Source organism: Chiloscyllium punctatum, chromosome 24 (genome assembly GCF_047496795.1).
Source record: "Chiloscyllium punctatum isolate Juve2018m chromosome 24, sChiPun1.3, whole genome shotgun sequence".
Classification (NCBI taxonomy): Eukaryota; Metazoa; Chordata; class Chondrichthyes; order Orectolobiformes; family Hemiscylliidae; genus Chiloscyllium; species Chiloscyllium punctatum.
The window spans coordinates 88,475,835-88,501,120 of NC_092762.1; the positions used below are offsets into that span (position 1 = coordinate 88,475,835).

The 25,286-nt window shown below is 44.1% G+C and overlaps 1 protein-coding gene across 4 annotated transcripts in view; it reads left to right on the top strand.

Moving 5' to 3' along the window:
* sin3b (SIN3 transcription regulator family member B) overlaps positions 1-25,286 on the top strand; it is a 60,350-nt gene that overhangs the window by 11,817 nt on the left and 23,247 nt on the right. For all 4 annotated transcript variants that reach the window (XM_072594480.1, XM_072594478.1, XM_072594479.1 and 1 more), the window contains 7 exons: positions 4,200-4,359; positions 6,320-6,640; positions 7,555-7,707; positions 17,562-17,690; positions 18,356-18,445; positions 22,164-22,282; positions 23,743-23,953. In XM_072594480.1, the coding sequence (XP_072450581.1) occupies positions 4,200-4,359; positions 6,320-6,640; positions 7,555-7,707; positions 17,562-17,690; positions 18,356-18,445; positions 22,164-22,282; positions 23,743-23,953 (1,183 nt within the window). The remainder of the gene's footprint in view (positions 1-4,199; positions 4,360-6,319; positions 6,641-7,554; positions 7,708-17,561; positions 17,691-18,355; positions 18,446-22,163; positions 22,283-23,742; positions 23,954-25,286) is intronic.

Consider the following 25,286-nt stretch of genomic DNA (forward strand, 5'->3'; position numbering starts at 1 on the left):
GTTACAGAGGAGGAAATGCTGGACTTCTTAAAATGCATAATGGTGAATAAATCCCCAGGACCTGATCAGGTGTACCCGAGAACCTGGTGGGAAGCTAGGGAAGTGATTGCTAGGCCCCTTGCTGAGCTGTTTGTATCATCGATACCCATGGGTGAAGCGCCAGAAGCCTGGAGGTTGGCGGACATGGTGGCACTGTTTACGAAAGGTGGTAAGGACAAGCCAGGGAACTATAGACTGGCGAGCCCAACATTGAGATGGGCAGCTTGTTGGAGGGAATCCTGAGAGACAAGGCTTACATTTGGAAAGGCAAGGACTGATTAGGGATAGTCCAACATAGCTTTGTGCGTGGGAGATCATATCACATTAACATAATTGAGTTTATTGAAGGAGTAACAAAGAGGATTGATAAGAGCAGAGCATTGGGCGTGATCTATGTGAACTTCAGTAAGGTGTTCGACATGTTTCCTCATCCAAGGTTGGATCACTTGGAATACAGGGCCGGCACAGTGGCTCAGTGGTTAACACTGTTGCCTCACAGCGCTAGGGACTCTGGTTCGATTCCAGCCTTGGGTGAGTCTGTGTGGAGTTTGCACATTCTCCCCATGTCTGCGTGGGTTTCCTCCAGGTGCTCCGGTTTCTTTCCATAGTCCAAAGATGTGCAGGTCAGGTGAATTGGCCATGCTAAATTGCCCATAGTGTTAGGTGCATTAGTCGGGAGAAATGAGTCTGGTGGGTTACTCTTTGGAGGGTTGGTGTGGACTCATTGGGCAGAAGGACCTGTTTCCACACAATAAGAAATTTAAACTAGCCATTTGGATACAGAACTGGCTCAAAGGTAGAAGACAGAGGGTGGTGGTGGTGGAGGGTTGCTTTTCAAATTGGAGGCCCCTGATCAGTGGAGTGCCACAAGGGTCAGTGCTGGATCCACTGCTTTTTGTCATTTATATAAATAATTTGGATGTGAACATAGGAGGTATAGTTAATAAATTTGCAGATGACACCAAAATTGGAGGTGTAGTGGACAGCAAATAAGGTTATGGAGAATCGACGTTTCGGGCTTAAGCCCTTCTTCAGTTTCCTGAAGAAGGGCTTATGCCCGAAATGTCGATTCTCCTTCTCCTTTGATGCTGCCTGACCTGCTGCGCTTTTCCAGCAACATGTTTTTAAGCTCTGATCTCCAGCATCTTCAGTCCTCACTTTCTCCTAGCAAATAAGGTTTCTCAGACTAACCTTCATCAGATGGGCCAGTGGGCCGAGGAATGGCAGATAGAGTTTAATTTAGATAAATGAGGTGCAGCATTTTAGAAAGGCAAATCAAGGCAGGACGAGTACACTTAATAGAGTCATAGAGTCATAGAGATGTACAGCATGGAAACAGACCCTTCGGTCCAACCTGTCCATGCCAACCAGATATCCCAACCCAATCTAGTCCCACCTGCCAGTACCCGGCCCATATCCCTCCAAACCCTTCCTATTCATATACCCATCCAAATGCCTCTTAAATGTTGCAATTGTACCAGCCTCCACCACATCCTCTGGCAGCTCATTCCATACACATACCACCCTCTGCGTGAAAAAGTTGCCCCTTAGGTCTCTTTTATATCTTTCCCCTCTCACCCTAAACCTATGCCCTCTAGTTGTGGACTCCCTGACCCCAGGGAAAAGACTTTATCTATTTATCCTATCCATGCCCCTCATTATTTTGTGAATTTCTATAAGGTCACCTCTCAGCCTCCAACACTCCAGGGAAAACAGCCCCAGCCTGTTCAGCCTCTCCTTGTAGCTCAGATCCTCCAACCCTGGCAACATCGTTGTAAATCTTTTCTGAACCCTTTCAAGTTTCACAACATCTTTCCGATAGGAAGGAGACCAGAAATGCAAACAATATTCCAACAGTGGCCTAACCAATGTCCTGTACAGCCGCAACATGACCTCTCAACTCCTGTACTCAATACTCTGACCAATAAAGGAAAGCATACCAAACGCCGCCTTCACTATCCTATCTACCTGCGACTCTACTTTCAAGGAGCTATGAACCTGCACTCCAAGGTCTCTTTGTTCAGCAACACTCCCTAGGTCCTTACCATTAAGTGTATAAGTCCTGCTAAGATTTGCTTTCCCAAAATGCAGCACCTCGCATTTATCTGAATTAAACTCCATCTGCCACTTCTCAGCTTATTGGCCCATCTGGTCCAGATCCTGTTGTAATCTGAGGTAACCCTCTTCGCTGTCCACTACACCTCCAATTTTGGTGTCATCTGCAAACTTACTAACTGTACCTCTTATGCTCGCATCCAAATCATTTATGTAAATGACAAAAAGTAGAGGACCCAGCACCGATCCTTGTGGCACTCCACTGGTCACAGGCCTCCAGTCTGAAAACAACCCTCTACCACCACCCTCTGTCTTCTACCTTTGAGCCAGTTCTGTATCCAAATGGCTAGTTCTCCCTGTATTCCATGAGATCTAACCTTGCTAATCAGTCTCCCATGGGGAACTTTATCGAACGCCTTACTGAAGTCCATATAGATCACATCTACTGCTCTGCCCTCATCAATCCTCTTTGTTCCTTCAAAAAACTCAATCAAGTTTGTGAGACATGATTTCCCACTCACAAAGCCATGTTGACTATCCCGAATCAGTCCTTGCCTTTCCAAATACATGTACATCCTGTCCCTCAGAATTCCTTCCAACAACTTGCCCACCACCGAGGTCAGACTCATAAGGTCCTGGGGACTGTTACTGAACAGAGACCTTGAAGTGCAGGTTCGTAGTTCCTTGAAAATGGGGTCACCAGTCGATAAGATAGTGAAGAAGGCATTTGGTATTCTTGCCTTTACTGGTCAGAGTATTGAGTACAAGAGTTGTTGTGGCTGTACAGGACATTGATTAGGCCACTTTTGGAACTGAGTGCAATTCTGGTCTCCCTGCTGTAGGAAAGATGTTGTGAGATTTGCAATGGCTCAGAAAAGATTTACAAGGATGCTGCTAGGTTTGGAGGGTTTAAGCTACAGGGAGAGGCTGAATAGGCTGGGGCTATTTTCCCTGGATCGTCAGAGGTTATGGGATGACCTTATAGAATTTAATAAAATCATGAGGGGCACTTATAAGATAAGTAGACAAGGTCTTTACCCTGGGTTGGGGACAGTCCAGAGCTAGAGGGCACAGGTTTAAGGTGAGAGGGGAAAGATTTAGAAGGTGGTGGTGCATGTATGGAACGAGCTGCCAGAGGAAGTGGTGGAGGCTGGTACAATTACAACATTTAACAGGCATCTGGATGGATACATGAATAGAAGAAGGGTTTGGAGGGATATGGGCCAAATGCTGACAAATGGGACTAGATCTATTTAGGATATCTGATCGGCATAGGTGAGTTGGACCCAAGTGTCTGTTTCAGTGCTGTACATCTCTATGACTGTCAACCCTCTGAAAGAAAATGTCTCAGCTTGGTCTTAAATGTTTTTAAACAGTTTTTCTTCCCCTTACGCAATTCCAGTCTCTTTAATGAGGGGAAATATCTTTTCAACACTCACTCTGTCAAGTTCCCTCTTGTATGTTTCCGTTGGATCACCTATCATTCCTCTTAGCCCGGCCTTATTAAACGATAACCCCCTTAGCCCAGGAATCAGTTGTAGTGAACCTTCTCTGAACCGCTTGTGGAATTGTATCCTTTCTTCAATAAGGCAACCAAAACTGTACACAGTAGACCAGATGTTCAGTATTGCATGTCTACTTTTACATTCCATTCCCCATGCAAAAACTATGTTGGATTTCTGGAATGAGACTGAATTCTGTGACTTTGTGATTCAAAGCCAAGAATGCCAACACCTGAGCCACAGCACACAGCTGTTTAATTGGATATGGAGATTGAAATTTACAGAGTAAAGGTGAATAATTATGGTTGATCTATAGTTCAACTCCAATGTGTTGTGGGGCTGAATGACCACCTGTTCATTAATGTTTGAGCTCCTCAGTGCCACAGCTCCCTGTCTCTCTCTCTGAATGATGGAGCAGGCGGTAGCTGCAGATCAGGTATTGAGAGCTGGTGAGCTATACAGACTGGCATGAAAAAATAAGGCCTTTATGTAAGAGTTTGGATGGTTTAAGTAGCTGTGATTGGCATTGGATGGCTGTGTCGTACCAGTCACTTTGGAACTACCTTGATCATGTTGCTAAGTGTTTCTTGTTCTGGATTGCAGCATTGATACACCTGGTGTGATTGACAGGGTTTCACGCCTGTTCCAGGGTCACCCTGACCTTATTTTGGGCTTCAATGCTTTCCTGCCACCCGGTTACAGGATAGAGATCCAGAAAAACAAAGCAGTGAGCGTGCATGGACCCACACAGGCTGAGACTCAGGTATGCACACTGAATTAATTTTTTGTGTGTGATGAACTTCCTCCTGAATAATTAGCTGAATGCTGTCCCTTATTAAAAAACTCACATTGGAAGGGCCATTCATTGAGTAATTTATTGAACAGAAGGAAACCATTCAGCCTCTCAAGTCCATACTAGCTGTGGTCCTGTAAGTTTATTTCCCTCAAGTGCCCATCCAATTTCCTTTTGAAATCATTGATTCATTCCGCTTGTGGGTAGTGTTCCACATCATAAGATATAGGAGCAGAAGCAGGCCATTCAGCCCATTGAGTGTTCTGGCATTCAGTGGCATCATGGCTGACCTGGTGATCCTCACCTCCACTTTCCAGCTTTTGTCCCCATAATCCTTCATTCCCTTACTGATTTAAAACTCTGTTTGTCTCAGCCTTAAATATACATAAATGATCTAGACTCTATAGCACTCTGCACTAAAGAATTCAACAAATTCCCTTCCCTCGAAGAAGGAGAAAATAATTTTCTTTAATATCTCAGGATGCATCCAATTAGTCCAGGGGATTTATCAGACTTTAGCCCAATTTCTCTGTCACTTTTCTCTAGTGACAGTTACTGTATTTATTTTCTATCTACCTTTTGTCCCATGAAGATTTAATAATTTTGGAATGTTGTGAGTGTCTTTTACAATGAAAATGAATGGAAATTATTTATTGAACCCCTCTGCTGTTTCCTGGTTAGCAATCATTATACATCAGCCCTGACCCTCCGACAGTGCGGCACTCCCTCAGCACTGACCCTCCGACAGTGCGGCGCTCCCTCAGCACTGACCCTCCGACAGTGCGGCGCTCCCTCAGCACTGACCCTCCGACACTGCGGCACTCCCTCAGCACTGACCCTCCGACAGTGCGGCGCTCCCTCAGCCCTAACCCTCCGACAGTACGGCGCTACCTCAGCACTGACCTTCCGACAGCGCAGTGCTCCCTCAGCCTTGACCCTCCAACAGCGCGGCCCTCCAACAGCACGGTGCTCCCTCAGCACTGACCCTCCAATAGCGTGGCGCTCTCTCAGCACTGACCCTCCAACAGTGCGGCACTCACTCAACACTGACTCTCTGACAGCGCAGCGCTCCCTCAGCCCTGACCCTCCGACAGTGCGGCGCTCCCTCAGCCCTGACCCTCGCCGCACTCCCTCAGCCCTGACCCTCCGGCAGCGCAGCGCTCCCTCAGCCCTGACCCTCCGACAGCGCAGCGCTCCCTCAGCCCTGACCCTCCGACAGCGCAGCGCTCCCTCAGCCCTGACCCTTCAACAGCACATCGCTCCCTCAGCACTGACCCTCCAACAGTGCGGCGCTCCCTCAGCACTGACCCTCCCAACAGCACGGCACTCCCTCAGCACTGACCCTCCGACAGTGTAGCGTTCCCTCAGCACTGACCCTCCAACAATGCGACACTCCCTCAGCACTGACCCTCCAACAATGCGGCGCTCCCTCCGTCAGTGCGGCACTCCCTCAGCACTGACCCTCCGACAGTGCGGTGCTCCCTCAGCACTGACCCTCCGACAGTGCGGCCCTCCCTCAGCACTGACCCTGAACAGTGCGGCCCTCCCTCAGCACTGACCCTCCGACAATGCGGCGCTCCCTCAGCACTGACCCTCCAACAGCGCGGCGCTCCCTCAGCCCTGACCCTCCCAACAGCGCGGCGCTCCCTCAGCCCTGACCCTCCCAACAGCGCGGCGCTCCCTCAGCCCTGACCCTCCCAACAGCACGGCACTCCCTCAGCCCTGACCCTCCAACAGTGCGGCACTCCCTCAGCACTGACCCTCCAACAGTGCGGCACTCCATCAGCACTGACCCTCCGACAGCGCAGCGCTCCCTCAGCACTAGTCATCCATCACTTTTCCTCCTCAGTCCATAGCGGTAAATACTCCTGGTGTTTGTCAGATGATTTAATGGTCCAGACTGAGTTTGCTTTCTCTGTCTCTTTGTCAGCTGCTAGCTGAAGCAGCCCATGAACATGCGTCTGCCACTCCTACCAGTCCCGCTGCCGCTGCCATCACTCCAGTGAGCCGATCCAGTCCTGCTCAATCTCAAACGCCCCTAATGGGCCACAAGGATGAGAGTGCGGAACGCCGGGTGATCCGGGAGGAACCGACTGCACGGGTCTTGGATCACCATGATGATCCATCCTCCAATGATCCACATCCTGTGGAGTTCGACAACGCAATCAGTTACGTGAATAAAATCAAAAACCGATACCTGGAACGTCCTGAGGTCTACAAATCCTTTCTGGAGATTCTGCATACCTATCAGGTAAAGATCAAAGAAAGTGGTTTCAGTTTTACGATAGTTACATCGCTGTAACAGTTTGTATTTCTAAAGTAGCTTTAAAATGCTGTAACGAAAACTTCCTGTGGGTAATTATAATGCAAATCCAAACTCTGATCCACATTCAGGTGACATTAGGACAAGTGTCCAAACACTTGCTCCAAGAGGTCAGTTTTAAAAGAGAGAGAGTGAAGATTGGAGAGGTTTATAGAGGGAACTAGAGAGCTTTGTACTTAGAAGGTAATGATGTAGTAATGTCACAGGAGTAGTAATCCAAAACCCAGGCTAATGTTCTGGGAATGCGGGATTGATCCCACCGTGGAAGATGGTCAATTTTGATCACCAATGATAACCTGGAGTAGAGAACTGGCCGAATTGTAACTCGTGTTAATTGTCGTACTAACCCATCTGGGAAATCTTAACCTGAGGAAATTTGCCATCCTAACCCTAGGACAGCGCGACACTCCCTCAGCGCTGACCCTTGGACAGAAATCTACCCTCCAGCTTACATGTGACTTCAGACTCTCAGCAATGTGAATTGATTCTTACCTGCTGGATGGGCCATAACTTCTGCTTGGCCAGCAACACCCCATCATGCGAACAAATGAAAAAAAAAGAGACTAAAAGGGGTGTGTTTGAGATTGACAGGTTTCTAAGTACCAGTGACATAAAGGAATATGATGATAATGTGGAAAATGCATTGAAATGACTAATTGACCATCTTTATATTGAATCGCAGGCTGAATGTTTTAATGTTCATTTGACTGTGAGAAAGCTTAGATGGAGGAAGGAGTGAAATGTGTCACTCCAGGGTGAGAAATGATTCTTGTAACCTTAAAGGTTTTCTTTGCAGGGAGTGACCAATTCTTATGTCACCATGTATCTTCTGTCCTTGTTAGAAGGAGCAGCTGATAGTGAAGGATACCAAGGGAAAGCCTTACTGCGGCATGACCGAGGACGAAGTCTTTGCGAAAGTTGCCAACTTGTTCAGAGGCCAGGAGGATTTGCTGACTGAGTTTGGCCAGTTTCTCCCAGATGCCAAGCGATCTCTGGTACGTCTGTTGAAATCCGTTGTCCTGATGTCTCCATTTTTATTATATAAGTCAGCAAACTGTGACTATTGTACCATTTGGGATGGTGTGTTCCATTACTGGTTGGTGTGTTCAGTTGCCCAGTGACAGTGGGGCTCATTGTGAAGTTTTTAATCAGTCACTCGGAATAGTTCAGGAGTCACTGAATAGTCAGAGTTAGAACCAAGAGGAGGATGAAACAAAGAATTGGCTTCAGAGAGCATAAATATTTTTAGCAGACTCCAGGCAGTAAGTGTCAGGAGAAATCCTGGACACATTGGGAGTGTTCAAAATAAGTTTATGAGCCAATAATAGTTCAGTGCAATAAAGATTGGAGTTGAAGAGAGCCCATGAGTACCATTTGCTTGTTACAGTTGAGGAAAGTTAGAGTTTGGAGGAACCCAAGGGTATGTATCGGCTTGGTAAAGTTCTGGATGGAGGTTTGCTCACTGAGCTGGAGGATTCATTTTCAGACATTTCGTCACCATACTAGGTAATGTCTTCAGTGAGTCTCTGGATGAAGCACTGCTGATGATTCCAGCTTTCTATTTATATGTTTGAGTTTTTTTTGGTTGGGGATGTTATTTCCTGTTCTTTTTCTCAGAAGGTGGTAAATCAGGTCCAAGTCAATGTGGTTGTTGATAGAGTTCCATTTGGAATGCAATGCTTCTAGGAATTCTCATGCGTGTCTCTGTTTGGCTTGTCCCAGTCAAAGTGGTGTCCTTCCTCATCTGTATGTAAGGATACTAGTGAGAGTGCATCATTCTTTTTGTGGCTAGTTGATGTTCATGTATGATGTTTGGTAAAGTTAACTGTCCGTGGATAAACTATAACCCTGAGGCTAAGTGCTGGAGTATAGGTTCTAGAATTCAGGGGAAATAAATTACTGGGACCTGAACAGTCATTAAGTCCATGACAGGAACTTTTGATGATGTTTCAAAGCTAGATCTTTGAGAGAGAAGTATCAGAATCTCTTGTAAAGTTCTGATGAGATTGATGACACAGTGTCACTAATACCGAGAGAGTTGTTAAGCAATCCGTAGTACCTGTCTTAATTATTTTTAAGTCGTGTGCTGTATGGTATTTGACCAGAATTAGTTTGTTACCCATGTTTGTTTTGTGATAATTTTGGATATTCAAATACAGATTATATACATATGCTTGGTTAAAGCATTTGTGAGCAATCTTTGTATGTTCTGTTGAGTAAGTTTTATTTGTTGTGAATGAGTAAGCTAATTATTATTTATTAGATGCCTGGCTGACCAATTTCGGATACTGAACGAAACACAGTTTGATACAAATAGAATTGGCAATATCATTTCCTTATTTAAAGATTCAAACTTAGACTTTTGGAGGAATTGAACTAGAGTAGGAATCAAATCACCCCTTCTCACCTGGCTGTAATATACATAATAAGAAATTGATGCTAATGGATTAGATAGAAACAATGCAATTGCCAACCCTTCAGGATTAATCTGGACTGAACAGAAATTGAACATTAAATGACATTTGGCAACCCTGCCTAAATGGGAAGCAATAACCTAATAGTGTAATTGGTGGACTGTTAATCCAGGGACCTAGGTAATGTTCGGGGGACCCAGGTTTGAACCCCTTCATAGCTGAAAGTTACATTTGAATTTAATAAATACCTGGAATTAAGAATCTAATGATGACCATGAATCGATTGTCAGAAAAACCCATCTAGTACACTCATTTCCTTTAGGGCAGGAAAATGCCATTCTTAGCTGATCTGGCCTGTATATGACTCCAGACCCACAGCAATGTGGTTGACTTTTAATTGCCCTCTGGGTAATTGGGGATGGGCAATGAATGCTGCCAAAGCCAGAGACACTGCCTTCCAGTGAAAGAATAAAAAAAGTTTACAAACTGATGTGCAGCTCTTGTTTGAAATCAAAAGCCTTTCCTCCTAACGCTGTCACTGTGATGCAATGAGCTCGCTGTCAGTATGTTTTGCAGTTCAATGCAGGTGAATTTTTTGATGAGACAGGACAGTTCCTGCAGTTCCTGCATGTTGTACTTCTCTGCTCCAAAGTTCATTTCTGTGGATGACTATTCTATTGATTGAGATTTAAAACTGCCTAGGAAGTCAAAGGAAGTCAAAACAATTTTATGACAAATCATCTCACACATGTTATCTCTGTCTCGCACTCTCTCTCTCTCACTCTCTCTCTCTCTGATGTGGAGGCGCTGGTGTTGGACTGGGGTGGACAAAGTCAGAAGTCTCACGACACCAGGTTATAGTCCAACAGGGTTTATTTGAAATCACAAGCTTTTGGTGTGACGCCCCTTTGTCAGGTGCAGTGAGAGATCACTAATAGAGAAATGGAGAAAGTGAAGTCACATGGTGTGCAGGGTGTTCTAGCAGGTGGATAAAGAACTGGTTGAGCAACAGGAGACAGAGAGTAGTAGTTGAAGGGAGTTTCTCAAAATGGAGAAAGGTGACCAGTGGTGTTCCACAGGGATCAGTGTTGGGGCCACTGTTATAGAGATGTACAGCACGGAAACAGACCCTTCGGTCCAACCCGTCCATGCCGACCAGATATCCCAACCCGATCTAGTCCCACCTGCCAGCACCCAGCCCATATCCCTCCAAACCCTTCCTGTTCATATACCCATCCAAATGCCTCTTAAATGTTGCAATTGTACCAGCCTCCTCCATGTCCTCTGGCAGCTCATTCCATACATGTACCACCCTCTGCGTGAAAACGTTGTCCCTTAGGTCTCTTTTATATCTTTCCCCTCTCACCCTAAACCCATGCCCTCTAGTTCTGGACTCCCCAACCCCAGGGAAAAGACTTTGCCTATTTACACTATCCATGCCCCTCATAATTTTGTAAACATCTATAAGGTCACCCCTCAGCCTCCGACGCTTCAGGGAAAACAGCCCCAGCCTGTTCAGCCTCTCCCTGTAGCTCAAATCCTCCAACCCTGGCAACATCGTTGTAAATCTTTTCTGAACCCTTTCAAGTTTCACAACATCTTTCCGATTGGAAGGAGACCAGAATTGCACGCAATATTCCAACAGTGGCCTAACCAATGTCCTGTACAGCAGCAACATGACCTCCCAACTCCTGTACTCAATACTCTGACCAATAAAGGAAAGCATACCAAACACCTTCTTCACTATCCTATTTACCTGCGACTCCACTTTCAAGGAGCTACGAACCTGCATTCCAAGGTCTCTTTGTTCAGCAACACTCCCTAGGACTTACCATTAAGTGTATAAGTCCTGCTAAGATTTGCTTTCCCAAAATGCAGCACCTCGCATTTATCTGAATTAACTCCTTCTGCTACTTCTCAGCCCATTGGCCCATCTGGTCCAGATCCTGTTGTAGTCTGAGGTAACCCTCTTTGCTGTCCACTACACCTCCAATTTTGGTGTCATCTGCAAACTTACTAACTGTACCTCTAATGCTCGCATCCAAGTCATTTATGTAAATGACAAAAAGTAGAGGGCCCAGCACCGATCCTTGTGGCACTCCACTGGTCACAGGCCTCCAGTCTGAAAAACAACCCTCCACCCCCACCCTCTGTCTTCTACCTTTGAGCCAGTTCTGTATCCAAATGGCTAGTTCTCCCTGTATTCCATGGGATCTAACCTTGCTAATCAGTCTCCCATGGGGAACCTTATCGAACGCCTTACTGAAGTCCATATAGATCACATCTACTGCTCTGACCTCATCAATCTTCTTTGTTACTTCTTCAACAAACTCAATCAAGTTTGTGAGACATGATTTCCCACGCACAAAGCCATGTTGACTATCCCGAATCAGTCCTTGCCTTTCCAAATACATGTACGTCCTGCCCCTCAGGATTCCCTCCAACAACTTGCCTACCACCGAGGTCAGGCTCACTGGTCTATAGTTCCCTGGCTTGTCTTTACTGCCCTCCTTAAACAGTGGCACTACGTTTGCCAACCTCCAATCTTCCGGCACCTCACCTGTGACTATCGATGATACAAATATCTCAGCAAGAGGCCCAGCAATCACTTCTCTAGCTTCACACACAGTTCTTGGGTACACCTGATCAGGTCCTGGGGGTTTATCTACCTTTAACTGTTTCAAGACATCCAGCACTTCCTCCTCTGTAATGTGGACTTTTCGCAAGACGTCACCATCTATTTCCCTACAGTCTATATCTTCCATATCCTTTTCCACAGTAAATACTGATGCAAAATATTCATTTAGTATCTCTCCCATTTTCTGTGGCTCCACACAAAGGTCTTGCTAATCTTTGAGGGGCCCTATTCTCTCCCTTGTTACCCTTTTGTCCTTAATACATTTGTAAAACCCCTTTGAATTCTCCTTAATTCTATTTGCCAAAGCTATCCCATGTCCCCGTTTTGCCCTCCTGATTTCCCTCTTAAGTGTACTCCTACTTCCTTTATACTCTTCTAAGGATTCACTCGATCTATCCTGTCTATACCTGACATATGCTTCTTTCTTTTTCTTAACCAAACCCTCAATTTCTTTAGTCATCCAACATTCCCTATACCTACCAGCCTTCCCTTTTACCCTGACAGGAATATACTTTCTCTGGATTCTTGTTATCTCATTTCTGAAGGCTTCCCATTTTCCAGCCGTCCCTTTACCTGCGAATATCTGCCTCCAATCAGCTTTTGAAAGTTCTTGCCTAATACCATCAAAATTGGCCTTTCTCCAATTTAGAACTTCAACTTTTAGATCTGGTCTATCCTTTTCCATCACTATTTTAAAACAAACAGAATTATGGTCACTGGCCCCAAAGTGCTCCCCCACTGACACCTCAGTCACCTGCCCTGCCTTATTTCCCAAGACTAGGTCACGTTTTGCATCTTCTCTAGTAGGTACATCCACATTCTGAATCAGAAAATTGTCTTGTATACACTTAACAAATTCCTCTCCATCTAAACATTTAACACTATGACAGTCCCAGTCGATGTTTGGAAAGTTAAAATCCCCTACCATAACTACCCTATTATTCTTACAGATAGCTGAGATCTCCTTACAAGTTTGTTTCTCAATTTCCCTCTGACTATTGGGGGGGTCTATAATACAATCCCAATAAGGTGATCATCCCTTTCTTATTTCTCAGTTCCACCCAAATAACCTCCCTGGATGTATTCCGGGAATATCCTCTCTCAGCACAGCTGTAATGCTATCCCTTATCAAAAATGCCACTCCCCCTCCTCTGTTGCCTCCCTTTATATCCTTCCTGTAGCATTTGTATCCTGGAACATTAAGCTGCCAGTCCTGCCCATTCCTGAGCCATGTTTCTGTAATTGCTATGATATCCCAGTCCCATGTTCCTAACCATGCCCTGAGTTCATCTGCCTTCCCTATTAGGCCCCTTGCATTGAAATAAATGCAGTTTAATTTATTAGTCCTACCTTATCCCTGCCTGCCCTGACTGTTTGACTCACTTCTGTTCTCAGCTGTACCCATCTCAGACCAATCTCTTTCCTCACTATTTCCCTGGGTCCCACCCCCCCACCTTACTAGTTTAAATCCTCCCAAGCAATTCTAGCAAATTTCCCTGCCAGTATATTAGTCCCCTTCCAATTTAGGTGCAATCCGTCCTTCTTGTATAAGTCTTCTACCCCAAAAGAGATTCCAATGATCCAAAAATGTGAATCCTTCTCCCATACACCAGCCCCTCAGCCATGTATTCATCTGCTCTATCCTCCTATTCCTGCCCTCACTAGCTCGTAGCACTGGGAGTAATCCAGATATTACTACCCTTGAAGACCTCCTTTTTAAATTTCTGCCTAACTCTCTGTAATCTCCCTTCAGAATCTCAACCTTTTCCCTTCCAATGTCGTTGGTTCCAATGTGGACAGTGACCTCCTGCTGGCCCCTCTCCCCCATGAGAACATTCTGCATCCTCTCAGACATCCTTGATCCTGGCACCAGGGAAACAACACACCATTCTGCTTTTTTGCTGCTGGCCACAGAAATGTCTGTCTGTACCTCGGACTAGAGAATCCCCTAACACAATTGATCTCTTGGAAGCCGACGTACCCCTCGTTGCATTCAAGCCAGTCTCAATATCAGAAACATGGCTGCTCGTGCTACGTTCCCCTGAGAATGCATTCACCCCCTACATTTTCCAAAACAGCATACCTGTTTGAAATGGGTATATCCACAAAAGACTCCTGCACTAGCTGCCTACCTCTCTTACCCTTCCTGGAGTTAACCCATCTATATGACTGTATCTAAGACTTTCCCCCCCTTCCTATAACTGCCATCCATCACATACTGTTGCTGCTGCAAATTCCTCATCGCTTCTATCTGTCTCTCCAACCAATCCACTCGATCTGATAAGATTCGCATCCAACAGCATTTATGGCAGATATAATCTGCAGTAACCCTTAAAATCTCTTTAAACTCCCACATCTGACAAGAAGTACATATCACTGCAAAGGCCATTTTTGCTCCTTCACAATCTACAGACCCAGAAAATAACACCATCTTATTCCTCTACAAACACTGCCCCACGTTAAATTAATAGCTATGGCTTATATTTTAAGTTTAATCAAGAGACTTATCTCTAAAAACATATAATCAAGAAAGAATCCACTATACTCACTACTGCAGCCTCTCTCTTGGACAGACTTAAAACAACAATTAACGTATCTGATTCTGTGCTGTGAACTTTGCCCAACAGTTCCTCCAAGATTAGTTGTGAATTTTACTGTTTGTTAATTTTCCCAGATGCACTCCGATGTCCAGCGATACACAAATTCAAACAGCAAAGGCGGTAACTGTGCAGGTTCTCTCTCCCTCTCTCTCTCTCTCTCTCTCTCTCCTGCACTGACCTCACCATGTGCTTCCTTTGTCTGCTCTTCTCCCTTTAAAACTGCTGTTGTTTTGACTTTTTTTTCCAAAGTTCCGAAACAAACAGTAATTGCTACTCCTGGAGTTTGAGGAAATCACCTCCAACACCTAAAATATCTCAAAAAAGGGGAGCAGCTCTTACAGCCCGAAATTTTTCCCGCCCTCCGTCTTGGATTACCCAGAATCCACTGTTGTTTGTGATATACATAAATAATCTAGAAGAGGACACTGTTGGTATGATCAGCAAGTTTGCAGATGACATGAAGATTGGTGGAGTAGCAGAAAGCATAAGGGACTGTCAGAGAATACAGGAGGATATAGATAGACTGGAGAGTTGAGTGGAGAAGTGGCAGATGGAGCTTAATCCAGGCAAATGTGAGGTGATGCATTTTGGGAAGTCTAATTCTAGAGCGAATTATACAATAAACGGAAGAGCCTTGGGAAAAGTTGATGAGCAGAGAGATCTGGGAGTTCAGGTCCATTGTACCCTGAAGGTTGCTGCACAGGTGGATAGAGTGGTCAAGAAGGCATATGGTATGCTTGCCTTCATCGGACGGGGTATTGAGTCTAAGAGCTGGCAGGTAATTGTACAAGACTTTGGTTTGGCCACATTTAGAATACTGTGTACAGTTCTGGTTGCCACATTACCAAAAGGATGTGGGCGCTTTGGAGAGGGTACAGAGAAGGTTTACGAGGATGTTGCCTGGTATGGAAGGTGCTAGATATGAAGAGAGGTTGAGTCGGTTAGGTTTATTATCACTAGAAAAAAGGAGATTGAGGGGGGACCTGATTGAGGTTTACAAAATCATGAAGGGTATAGACAGGGTGGATAGAGACACGCTTTTTCCCAGGGTGAAGGATTCAATAACGAGAGGTCACGCTTTCAAGGTGAGAGGTGGAAAGTTTAAGGGGGATACACGCTGCAAATACTTCACACAGAGGGTGGTGGGCATTTGGAACGCGTTGCCAGCAGAGGTGGTAGAGGCAGGCACGGGAGATTTATTTAAGATGCATCTGGACAGATACATGAGTAGGTGGGGAGTAGAGGGATACAGATGCTTAGGAATTGACCAACAGGTTTAGAGAGTACATTTGGATCGGCTCAGGCTTGGAGGACCGAAGGGCCTGTTCCTGGCTGTACATTTTCTTTGCTCTTTGTGTTTGTTTATCAGTGCACACACAGAGTTTATAGGCAGAAAGATCAAGGGCAGAGAGATCAAAAGATCTTAGAACTGATATGAGTGGAGTATCAGATAATACATCTCTGTAGGTGACCTAGAGTGTTAGATAGTGTGTAAAGTGTTGATGAAGTCAATGTCAGTACTGTGCTGTCATGACAATCAGGCACAGCGATAGGAATATACAAAATGTGACAGCTCAGGTCAAACACTGAATTGTACATGTGAGGGTTTTGTTCAGAATCTGTATTAGAGTTTCTCTCTGAAGGTTGACAGCTGAAAAGCCACTCCAGATATTTGAGTTCAATGTCCACAGTAGACTGAGGAGTGCTGCATGCTTGCTGGTGCCATCTACAAGAGAAATAATTCAACTATTGTTATTCTCAAGAATAAAGATTTGCGATGCAATTGGATTAGTGATCCAGATTTAGAAGCACAAGTTCAAGGACTCCCACGACAGCATTAGAATTTAAATTCAATTCATAAGATAACTCCAACATAAAAACCAATTGCCATTAACAGTGATCAGATTATCATTTGTTACAACTAACAACGTTCTCCAACTTGTTCCAGTTCCACATGGTATTCCCCAAATTGTTAAACTTCCTGTTGAGGACAGGTCTACTGGCACTCCATAGTTATTCATCTACTCCTCAGTTTATCAAAATAAAATTCATTTAGAAAGAATCCCATCCCTTTTTCCCAGAACAAGTGAACTTGTGTTTTAAAAGGAGCCAATGGAACAAGTCCTTTTTGAATTAACAAAATATTACTAATTATTAATGGTAATTATAAGGAACATAAACTTGAGAAATAATGATGTAACACACAGTAGAAATGAGAGGTTAGTATAAAAAGATAAAAGTTTTAAAAAGGCATATTAGTCTTGAAATAGTTTGAGGAACAGGTATGAAAATGTACTGCCTTTACTATATTGTACTGGTGTTGACCATTTGATTTGAAATTTGTGGTTTTCGAGGTTGATTGAAATGCCTATCTCCTCATTCCTCTTCAACTGGCTGACAGCAGTCAGAATGAGTCTTCTCCTTTAGATGATCTGCAGCATGTGGGTGTTTAAATTGTTGTTGTCAAAGCTGTGACCCTCACAGCACTCTAGTCTACACACTAGGACATGTGGCCAATAATATGGACAGATTAGTGTTACAGTAACTGTTTAATCTGTTGTTTTTTATATTCTTGGAGGATAAAACTGACAAAAACAACAGACACATTTGCCAGGGGTAGCTTGCTGCTGTAACGTTTGGGGGGTGGGGAAGGGAGCAGAGGGGGGAATACTCACTTTGTTAACCCTCTCTTTGTGTCAAGTCTCTCCCTATTTTAAGTTACTGTAGCACTGCCTTTATAATAAAAATATATTTGGATTGAACATTGAATAAAAAGACAGTAAATACATTGGAGTTCTGTTCTGTCATTATACCATCTTAAAAAGTTGATCTGGTTTATAGTCCCCTTTAGGGAAGGAACTCTGCTGTCCAAAGCCAGTCAGACCTTTACTTCAGACCCAGATGATGTGATTGGACCTTACAGCCTTCTGAAATGATTGAGCCAGGGCACTCAGTTAGCTTTAAGAAAGTGCTTCCCACCACTGTCTCAAGGGCATATAGTGATTGGTAGTAAATTCTGGCCTTGCCAGCGATGCCCACTTGTGAATGAATGAAAAGACTGTCAGGCTGTGAGAAACTGCATCAAAGGCCTTATCTTTATAGGGCAGGGGGGATAATAGTTTGTTATACATCTAGGGTCAGCAGTCTATATCTATTACTGAGGTACTGAATGTCCAAGTTTCTCTTTTGATTTCTAGTTCACTGGAAACGCTGCATCTGAGAAGGATGAGTGTAAAATGGTCGATGATGATGATGGATCAAAACACTCTCAAAGCAAGAAACGCTTGAGACCAGCACTTCTACCCCAGGTGCCCCCTCCGCTCAAGGTAAACACACTCTCTCTAACTATTGCATGTGTTGGGAAGCTACTTTCATCAGTTGTCACAGAAACACAGGCTGTCCGTCTTCGAAATGATGGCTGGCTGCAGTTAGAAATCCAGGACTGATTTATGATTTGTTTATTTTGTGCTCCTCAAGATGAGGGATTGAGGTCCAAGGCTCAGATACAGAGTAAAGCTTTCATTACAATGTTCCACCCCCTCATCAAACAGTCCCAGAACAGAGACAACACAGGGTTTAGATACAGTGTAAAGCTCTCCCAATACTGTCCCCATCAACTATTCCCAGGACAGGGACAGCACAGGATTAAGTACAGTTTTGTTTGATCCAGGATAAATGTGTCCAGGTTGTTTGGGATACTTTGCTGTAGCGACGATTTTACTTCAGGTTTGCTACCAACTAATTGCAGTGAATTGTTGTGATGACTTTATTTTGTTTACTCCACATCATCATGAGGTATTCCCAGGGTTAGCTGTTACTTCTATATATTCAGCTCACAACTCCGTTTCAGTTCTGGATTCCTCTCCATTTGCTCAGGTAGAGAGTGTGTTTGAACACATGGCAACAATTGCTCAAGTGTTGCAGCATTTACTGAGTGCTCTGTTTATTTTTCAATCACATCTCTGTCTTTCTTCAAACAAATGATTTTCAGAAAAAGCTCAAGTTGTCAAGCGTGAAGGATCGGTCCCTAGCCTCTGCAGGCAAGCATGGCACCCTGCGAGAGTTCAGCTTCTTTGACAGAGTGAGTTCACTGATTGCACTGGAGCATTGGTTTCTTCATCCTCAAGTGATCTTCTACATCCAGACAATATTAAAACGGCAGCAAGAAACAGTGAGACTGGGGGATATATATGTACACAAACTTTCGAAACAGACAGGGGGTGTTGAGAAGTTTAAAGTAAGACTGCATTCATTATAGAACTGACTTCAGAAGCACAGAAGCCGTCCTGTACCCAAGTAGCTCGTTGCTTGGGCCCCAATCGGAGTGGCATGTCCAGGTATAGGTCCATACATCGGAAGGATCCATGGCCTTGGAAAGGATGGAATCCATTTGAGAAGGCAGGATAAGAGCTGATATAATGGAAGGAAGAGTGTGATGTCGTAATAAGGTCACAGGAGCAGTAATTCAGTGCCCCAGCTTAATGTTCAGAGAACATTGGTTTAAATCCCACTATGGCAGATAGTGAATTTTTAATTCAGTTAGACATTTTACAGTTTTAAAAAGGTAGTAATTGTTAATTGTAGCAAAAGCAATCTGCTCTAAGATCCTTCTCAGGAAATAAGTTAGCTGTGGTTACCTGGGCTCCACTGAACCCACAGCAATGGGGTTGACTCTTGTGTACCCTTTGAAATGGCCTTGCAAGCCACTCAGTAGTGTGAACTGCTGCAAACTTGAAACAGAAATGAAACCGGACTATTGTCATTGGCTGAGGCACCCAGAAATGACCATGACAAAGCAGCCCTGTCACCTTGCACGCTCTTTACTAACATCTGGGGGCTAGTGTTAAAACTAAAAGATCTGTGTCTCAGACTAATCCACCAACAGCCTGATATAGCCACACTTACTCTATAGACTACATCCCAGATGACATCACCACCATCCCCAGTCCCTCCAGAAGGATAGGCCGAGAAGAGGTGTCAGTACAATGCTATATAATCAGGAAGGAGTTGCCCTAACTGTGGACTCCATAAAGTCTCATGGAATCATGTTCAACATGGACAACGAATCCTCCTCCTGATTGCTACAGGTTGAGGCATCAGTAGTTATCCAAGTTGATTGGGGGTGGATATTTGCAGATAAAAGGATGGCTGGAAAATAAGAAGCCTTCAAAATTGAGATAAAGAGAGTTCAGATACACTATGTTCCTGTTAGGGTGGAGGGAATGTAGGTGTAGGACCAGAGAAATTGAGGTTTTGGTCAAGAATAAGAAGCAAGCATATGTGAGGTACAAACATTAAAAATTGAGTGACTCCCTGGAAGAGTATAAAGACAGTAGGAGTATATTTAAGAGGGAAATCAGGAGGACAAGAAGCGGACATGATATCGCTTTGGCAAATAGGGTGAAGGAGAACCTAAAGGGTTTTTATAAATACGTTAAGGACAAAAGGGTAACTAAGGAGAGAATAGGGCCACTCAAAGATCAGCAAGGCAGCCTATGTATCAGTGTTTACTGTGAAGGTGGACATAGAAGATATAGAATGTGGGGAAATAGATGGTGACATCTTGAAAAATGTCCATATTACAGAGAAGGAAGTGCTGGATATCTTAAAGCATATAAATGTAGATAAATCCCCAGGATCTGATGAGGTATACCCTAGAACCCAGTGGGAAACGAGGGAAGTGATTGCTGGATTCCTTGTTGAGATACTTATATCATTGATAGTCACAGGTGAGGTGCCGGAAGACTGGAGCTTGGCTAACGTGGTGCCATTATTTAAGAAAGGTGATAAGGAAAAGCCAAAGAACCATAGACCGGTGAGCCTGACATCAGGGTGGGCAAATTGTTGGAGGAAATCCTGAGGGGCAGGATCTGCATGTATTTGGAAAGGCAAGGACTCATTAGGGATAGTCAGCATGGCTTTGTGTGTGGGAAATCATGTCTCACTAACTTCACTGAATTTTTTGACAAAGTAACAAAAAGGATTGATGAGGGCAGAGCAGTGGATGTGATCTATATAGACTTCAGTAAGGCGTTTGACAAGGTTCCCCATGGGTGACTGGTTAGTGAGGTTAGATCACATGCAATGTAGGGAGAACTAGCCATTTGGATACAGAACTGGCTCGAAGGTAGAAGACAGAGGGTGGTGGTGGAGGGTTACTTTTCAGACTGGAGGCCTGGTGTGCCACAAGGATCAGTGCTGGGTTCACTGCTTTTCGTCATTTATATAAATGATTTGAATGTAAATGTAGAAGGTATAGTTCGCAAGTTTGCAGATGACACCAAATTTGGAGATGTAGTGGACAGTGAAGAAGGTTACCTCAGAGTACAACAGGATCTTGATCAGATGGGCCAATGGGCTGTGGAGTGGCAGGTGATGTTTAATTTAGATAAATGTGAGGATCTGCATTTTGGAAAGGGAAATCAGGGCAGGAATTATACACTTAATGGTAAGGTCCCAGGGAGTGTTGGTGAACAAAGAGACCTTGGAGTGCAGGGTCATAGCTCCTTGAAAGTGGAGTCGCAGGTAGATAGGATAGTGAAGAAGGCGTTTGGTATGCTTTCCTTTATTGGTCAGAATATTGAGTACAGGAGTTGGGAGGCCATGTTGCTGTACAGGACATTGGTTAGGCCACTGTTGGAATATTGCATGCAATTCTGGTCTCCTTCCTATCGGAAAGATGTTGTGAAACGTGAAAGGGTCCAGTAAAGATTTACAAGGATGTTGTCAGGGTTGTAGGATTTGAGCTATAGGGACAGGTTGAAAAGGCTGGGGCTGTTTTCACTGGAGCATCAGGGGCCGAAGGGTGACCTTATAGAGGTTTATAACATCATGAGGGGCATGGATAGGATAAATAGACAAAGTCTCTTCCCTGGGGTGGGGGAGTCCAGAACTAGAGGATGTAGGTTTAAGGTGAGAGGGGAATGATTTAAGAAGGACTAAAGAGGCAACATTTTCATGCAGAGGGTTGTACATGTACGGAATGAGCTGCCAGGCATCTGGGTGGATATATGAATAGAAAGGGTTTAGAGGGATATGGGCCAAATGCTGGCAAATGGGATTAGATTAATTTAAGATATCTGATGGGCATGGGCAAGTTAGACCAATGGGTCAGTTTTCGTTTTGTATATCTCTTATGACTCGATGAATACCACTTGGGAAAAACAGTGAGAGTGACAACAGGAAGGTTGGTCCCAAATTTGAGATAATCAACAAAAGAAGCAGTGGGGGAATAGAGAGAATTTTCTTTCCGAACTGAGTTGTGAGCCACAGTGTGCTACCTGAAAGAGCTGTGTAAATGCGAACTTTCAAAAATCTGACAGTTATTTGAAGAGAAGGAAGAATCGACTGAGTCATGGGAGGAGGGCAGTGAGGCAGTAGGATCAACTGGAAATCTCTTCAAAACACAGCACCGACTGAATGGGCTGAATGGCCTCTCTCCGTTTTATGATATGTATAATTACTATCTGCAGGTTTGTTACTGGTGGGGCATGATGCCTGCCACGTGTGCTGCTGATCAGGGAACCCTCGACAATAGAATGCTTTGAGCTGATTACAGAACAACCTCAGTTATCTGAATTTCAGATTATCCAAACAAGATCTCAAGGTCCCATAGAAATGTTATCTGTTATCTGAACGATCAATTTTCCAGTCAAAATACTCCCCGCCTGTCTTGTTTGGATAATCAAGGTTGTTCTGTATTGAGATATTGTACTGTGGGTTTGTTTTAGCTGAAGACAGTGGTGTCTTTTGGAGAACAGAACTCTGTGATGACTCTGCTGCTTTATTCCTTCTCTCAGGTCCGCAGGATTCTGAAAAGCCAAGAAGTTTACGAGAATTTCTTGCGTTGCATTGCCCTGTTCAACCAGGAGGTGGTATCAGGTTCTGAGCTCCTTCAGTTGGTCACTCCTTTTCTGGGGTAAGTCAGTTCAACTCATTCACTCACTGAGCAAGATAACTGCAAGGGTGTGAAAAAAAATCTGGCAAATGGAGTATGAGGTGGTAAAATGTGAAATTGTACATATTGGAGGAAAGAATAAAATTTTATTATCTAAATGGTGAGAAGTTGAGAGATCTGGGTGTCGTAGTGTATGAATCACTGAAGTTTTGTGTGTGGGTGCTGTAAGTAATCAGGAAAGCTAATAGAATGTGATGGGCTACTGTGAGGGGAGTGGAATGCAAGAGTACAGAGTTTATGTTTCAGTTATACAGGTCATGGATGAAGTTTCACCTGGGGTACAGTGTACAGTACTGGTCACTGTACTTAACAGAAGGAGATTAATGCATTGGAAGTAGATCAGAGAAGGTTTATTAGATTAATCCCTGGAATAGGCGGATTGCCTTGTAAGGAAGTGTTAGACAGGCTGTATCCTCTGGAGTTTCAGAGTCAGAGGTGACTTAATTGAAATTTTTAAGGTACTGTGGGGACCTGACCGGGAAGATGTGGAAAGGATATTTCCTCTTGTGGAAGAATCTAGAGCTAGGGGGCAGAGTTTAAAAATAAGTACTTGTCCATTTAAGACAGAGATGAGGAAGAAATATTTTCTCAGAGCGTTGAGTGTCAAGGAAATTTCTTTTCTCAAAAGACAGTGGAATGCATTAGTTTAAATATTTTTAAAGTTAAGGTAAATGATTCTTAATGACCAAGAGGATGAAAGACTATAGGGATGTGCAGAAATGTGGCGTTGGGTTTAAAATCAGATCAGCCATGATCAGATTGAATGATGGAGCAGGTTCGAGGGGCCAAGGGGCAGCCTCTTGTTCCTTGTTCACATGTTCATATTCCTCAGTGTTTCCATTTATAGCTTTACTTTGAAGTTTGCACAATTAATGCTTGTTAACCCTGTGCATCCATCTCCCTTGAGTACAGAATAGCCAAGGTGAAAACTATACGGGGTTACCAGGGTTGGGGTGGTGGAGTGGGTCTAGGTGGGGTGCTTTGTGGACAGTCAGTACAGACTTGATGGGCTGAATGACCTATTTCTGCACTGTACGGATTCTATGCATATTTTAGTTTGTGAGAAGGGAAAGTTGGGTCTGGGTTTCACTTTGATGACCTCTGCAAACCCCTGGGCTGTGTGCTTGTCCACTGCTGAAGGTAGATAATGCATGTTTTTTTCAACTCTTTCACCCTGCTCTGTCAATATCCTCCCTCCTTCCTTGACTCTTATTTCACTCAATCTCCCCTTATGCTCGTTTTTTTGTCCCTCCTCCCTCTTTCTCTGTTCCTCCATCCCCTTTCGAACCCTCTCACCCCATTACTCCCTGCTCGGCCCCCACTCTTCCATCCTCTGCCCCATCCTCACCTTTCTTTTGTTTCACTTTTTTTGCCCCTTTCATATTTATTTGCTATTTTCTTTCTGACATTTAATCAAACAGGAAGTTCCCTGAGCTTTTTGCACGTTTCAAGTTGTTCTTGGGCCAGCGGGAGCTCTCGCCCACACAACCTGTACAGAGAGACCGGCCGGTGGATGGAATTGCCCGGGAGATTGACTATGCTTCGTGTAAGAGGCTGGGCTCCAGTTACAGAGCTTTACCCAAAACATACCAGCAACCAAAGTGCAGTGGGCGGACTGCAGTCTGCAAGGAGGTACGGAGAGTTCCTCATACTCATGAAAAGCAAGTGTTTCTAGTTGGTGCATTGATTTATTGAAATTGCAAAGATGTGTGACATGCGTGTAAGGGAATTAAAGGAACTTACTCTCAACTTCATTCTCAGTTGGTAGCTGTGTCAGTGAATATATTCAGGGCAGAATTAGGTAGCGTTTTGATAGTTGAGGATTATGGGAGCAGACAGGAAAGTGTGGTTAAGATCACAACCATAGCATCCATGTTCTTACTGATGACAGATTAGGCTTGAAAGGCTGAACAGCCAAACCCTTCCATGTTCTTTGTTCATATGGCTGGAAGATTTCCTGACTTTTCTATCTCATGTTTTTTTTTCGGTTTTAAATGATTTCCCTTCCCGAAGCTAACATTTGTATGCACCAGGATTGTCAGTATGGAGAATAGAAATCTTACCCAAGTTACACTGAAAACACATTTTGTCAACTTGATGTAATATTTAGGTCCCTAATGGCTAGAACTACCATGTTTCAATTTATTTAGCAAGTGCATTCCATTAAATAATCTTCAGAAATTGCTGGAAGAGCTCAGCAGGTCTGGCAGCATTTGTGGATAGAAAGCAGAGTTAAAGTTTTGGGCCCAGTGACCAGTCTTCAGAACTGTTCAGAGGAAGCTTCACTGGGTCCAAAACTTTAACTCTGCTTTCTATCCACAAATGCTGCCAGACCTGCTGAGCTCTTCCAGCAATTTCTGATTTTGTTTCTGATTTCAAACGTCTGCAGTTCTTTGTTTAAATAATCTTTAGGGTTTGCTTTGTTTCTAATCTTCTATTCTCATTGGCATTTGCAACACTCCAGGCAGCATCCTTGCTTTCAAAGCTGAATCCTGAGCTTGTAGATTTTAGTCTTGCTCTGGAGACTGAGGTGGTGATCTTTCATACTGTGGAATAACACGTGTTCTAGTGAACCTATTCAAGTTTCTTCCCCAACTCCCACTTATTTTGATATGCAGTTCATAACAATATGTAAATGAAAGTAAATGCTATGGATGCCAGAAATATGAAGGTAAAAGAGAAAGTGTAGAGCTGCAGGAGAAGGGGGAGATACTAAACGAGTATTTTGCATCAGTATTTACTGCGGAAAAGAATATGGGAGATATAGAATGTAGGGAAATAGATGGTGACATCTTGAAAAATGTCCAGATTACAGGAAGTGCTGGATGTCTTGAAATGCATAAAAGTGGATAAATCCTCAAGACCTGATCAGGTGTACCCTAGAACTCTGGGAAGCTAGGGAAGTGATTGTTAGGCCTCTTACTGAGTTATTTGTATCATCGATAGTCACAGGTGAGGTGCCAGA